The sequence below is a fragment of the Hetaerina americana genome, unplaced genomic scaffold (genome assembly GCF_022747635.1).
Source record: "Hetaerina americana unplaced genomic scaffold, ioHetAmer1.1.p SCAF_69, whole genome shotgun sequence".
Lineage (NCBI taxonomy): Eukaryota > Metazoa > Arthropoda > Insecta > Odonata > Calopterygidae > Hetaerina > Hetaerina americana.
Window position 1 is genome coordinate 153,339 of NW_027287305.1, and position 3,610 is coordinate 156,948.

General features: G+C 51.7%; 1 protein-coding gene and 1 pseudogene across 1 annotated transcript; both read right to left on the bottom strand.

The window, feature by feature from the left end:
• Positions 1–714: 714 nt before the first annotated feature.
• Positions 715–857, bottom strand: LOC139696134 (U1 spliceosomal RNA; annotated as a pseudogene).
• A 594-nt stretch (positions 858–1,451) lies between these two features.
• Positions 1,452–2,582, bottom strand: LOC139696129 (uncharacterized). The gene has a single exon (XM_071594725.1). It carries the CDS (start codon positions 2,580–2,582, stop codon positions 1,452–1,454), a length of 1,131 nt encoding a protein of 376 aa, XP_071450826.1.
• Positions 2,583–3,610: the final 1,028 nt, after the last annotated feature.

Here is a 3,610-nt window from a genome sequence, read left to right on the forward strand (position 1 = left end):
TGAAATTGGACGAACCAACGCAAAAAGAATACAAAAACTGAAATGAAAATAGAATGGGCCTTGTAGTCGGTTTATCAAATATCAAAATCGAAATGATAAATAAAAAACTAATTGCATTCAGAGAAACCCAACTAAAACTCCATAAAACAAATATTCAAAAATGGAAAACACACACTCAAAAATATCTTAAAAGTTACAAACGGACACTCAAAAATATGTTACAAATTGAAAACAGACACCAAAAACTACCGAAGAACAAATACTCAGAATAATCTAAAATAAAACCATAAACACACAATCCATTAAGAAAAATACTGCATTTCTTAAAAATGAAAAACACAGCAAAATGAAATCAAAGGATGGAAAATATTCAAAAATATCTTAAAAATGAAGAACCGACAGATAAGAAATTAAATCAAAGAATCGATTTTGCTCCAATTTCGCCTCATTTGGAATATGCCGCAAGTCTTTGGGATCCTCGGGAGAAATATTGGCAAAAAGAATTAATAAAAACTAATTTTAATAAGCCACCGAAAGGCACCTTAAGGAGTCGAGGACTACTTGCACGCAAATGACCACTTATTCACGGCTTATATGACGACTTAGGGCGTATTCTACCAAGAAGTCATTCAGAGGAATTTAACCGCGTAACGTTCATCGACGGCGCACTTGCAGCCAAAGAAATCTGTTTCGATTACCAGTGGAAGAGTTCTTAAGGGAAGGCGCAAACGCAGTCCCTACTACCAAAAATTACGCGCCCGAGTTACCCACATTTGGGGCAATCGGAGGGGTCAGCCTACCCGGAGTGCAATGGGTGAGCCTCGTCCTGGGAGAACCGTTTTTTACATATTTAGTAACATATACATTAAAATTAATTCTCCGGGTGGAGTTATCCACGTCCCTAGGGCAATGGATATGTCCCTACCAGCCCAAATATATATTTATCCTACATGTCCCTTAAACACCACTATATGCACTTCATATGCTTCCGGTAGATGTCGGTGGATACCCTGATGGCTGCCGAACACATTTTCTTGCTCAGCCCACGAGCCCTGCCCTTCTGGATGCCGAGTCGGGATAAAATCGCATCGTTTTTCCTGTCCCAGGACCCTAGGGCCCCAACAATGATGGCACCCAGGCGGACAGTAATCTTGTACCCGCGAATGCTCTCGGCCAGTCCACGCTATTTCTCCATTTTTACTGCCCGTGCCACTCGGAAAGCCGCCATCCGGTTTTCGAAGGGGACCGTAATATCCACGATATGGATTTTGTCCCCTTCGCGGATCACCAGGTCGGGACGAAGCCTTGAGTCCTGACTGGAGACCGTCTTGTCCACAGCGACTTCCCATGAGGGCGGGAGGCATTCCAGTAGGAGCTCCTGGATTCCATTGTGCCGGGCGATGCGGAGCTGCCTGTGGGCGAGGCCCTGGGTTAGGATGTGGACCAAAGTCTCATCCGTCTCCTTGCAGAGCCTGCAAAGGGTGGATTCTGGTCTTGCGCTTCCCCTCAGTGCACCAAGTAAGGGGAGTACATAGTCTTCCTCGGTGGACGAAGGCCCAGTCCACCAGGCGAGTGTGCTCCCCAGATAGTATGAAGTGGCTGCCCTCCGTGCTTGCTGTGACCACCTCCATCATCCTGGCCTGGTCGGGTTTTGCCACCAGGCGGCGGCGGTAGCACTCCGACACAGCCCTTCTGAGGACGGTGGTTAGTCGGTGCCGGGCAGATGATGGGATGATGCTCAGCTTGGTTGATGGTGTGGAGTTTCTCACCCGAAGAGAGATCTCCCGTCGCATCTCACTCCACTCCCACCCTGGAGCGCAGAGGGAGGCCAGGCATCTTGAGGCCTTTCTGGCCCTCCGCCATGTTGACGCCATCTCTCCTGCGTTGGTTCCCAGGTCGCCTTCCATCAACCCTGAGAGATAGAGGCACATTACCCGCCTGTCCAGAGGTGGGCCGCTCCTCCCCATGCGTTTGTGCACGGAGTCTCGGAGGCCATACCATGCCGAATCTTGGATGGTCGTGGCTTTGCAGGTGAGCATCCGGTACACCTGCACAATAGCCAGAATGCTGGCCTCCACTACTTTATGCGGTAGTGGCATGTAGCCTCCGCCCCCAGCATGGCTTGGAAGGTGGAGGATCTCCGTACTTGCCCGTACCGGGAGGAAGAGCCAGGACCTGACCGCCTCCCGGATAGCCCTATCGGCTTGGTTTAGGTCTTTGCGGGTAACCGGTGCCACTCTCAGAGGGAAAGACATCCTCGTCGGGAGGAAAGTCATCAGAGCGTCGAGTTTCTGCCTTGGGAGGTCACTGGCCTTGAGGCATGCAGGGTCCGCCATAAGGCTTTCCAGGGCGGTGTTTGGGGATGTACATGATTTAAATCCCACGGGGGAACCCAGATAAATGTAGTGGTCCCCTTCCTTCAGCGCTCTCATATCACCACCCATAATGCAGAAGGTGGTAGATTGTACCTTTTGCTGGCCCTTCCGGAAGTCGAGGTGTAGGCTCGCGCACGTCCTCGGCTTGAATTGGAGCCCGCACCAGTCAGCCGCTCTGCTAGCCACGTGCAGGATGCTCCGAAGCATACCCGCGCTCCTGCCCCACGACGATTAGGTCATCGCCGTAGGCCAAAACACAGAAATGTCGGCCCAAAGCGGAACGCCGTGGTGCTCCGCGAGTTGAGCATTGCTCGGATTAGTGGCTCGATAGCGAGGTTAAAGAACAGCGGGGAAAGCAGATCACCCTGCCTCACTCTGCAGTGGATGGCAATGGGATCCGTGGTCTCCGACTTCAGCTCGGCGATGATCGTCGTGCCGGTACATAGGGCAGATATTAACTGTATCATCGACTCCGGCATAGCCATTTTCCTTAGGATGCGGAGGATGTGAGGGTGGAGGACGGAGCCAAAGGCTTCGGCAAGGTCAAGCCAGGCGACCGCAATCTCCTTGTAGTTCCTTCGAGCGTCATCAATGGCCGCTTGAAGGAGGAAATTGTGCTCAAAGCACCCTTTCGTCGCTCAAAGCCCTTTTGGGTTGGGAGTGAAATTCGTCGGCTTTGCAATGCCCACCTTGTCACTGTCTGCTAGGATGCCGGTAAATACCTTAGCCATAGTGGGCATCAGGGCTTTGGGCCTCCAGATGGAGATGTCATTTAATTCCCCACCTTTGTGGAAGAGTAGCGTGTGGTAGGACTTCCAGGCCTTTGGAGTTCGCCTGGTGCGTAGGCAGCGGTCAAACACCGCGGCCAGCACTCTCCTGTCTGGGTCCACCAGTCTCCAGTCCATGTACGCGACCCCATCCTGGCCAGGAGCTGTTTTCTTGGCCACCTGCAATCGTCTGCGGACTGCCAGCGGAGTGATCGGTCGCGTGAGAGTCGCCGTCTCCCGATGCTGCTTGCTAAAGCACAGTTCCGGAATTACCGTTGGGCTAAGGAGTCACCAAGGCTTACTTCTTCTTTAGACAAAAAGTCGGCAACCACATCGGCTGGTACGTCGCATCTTGGGAATAGGGAGGAGATTGTGTTGAAAAGCGGCCTCCCTGTTCACTTTGTAGAGGAACTGCAGTCTCCCTTTATCTATCGGGTCGCCCAATCGGTAGGCCTGTGGCCTCTGCGA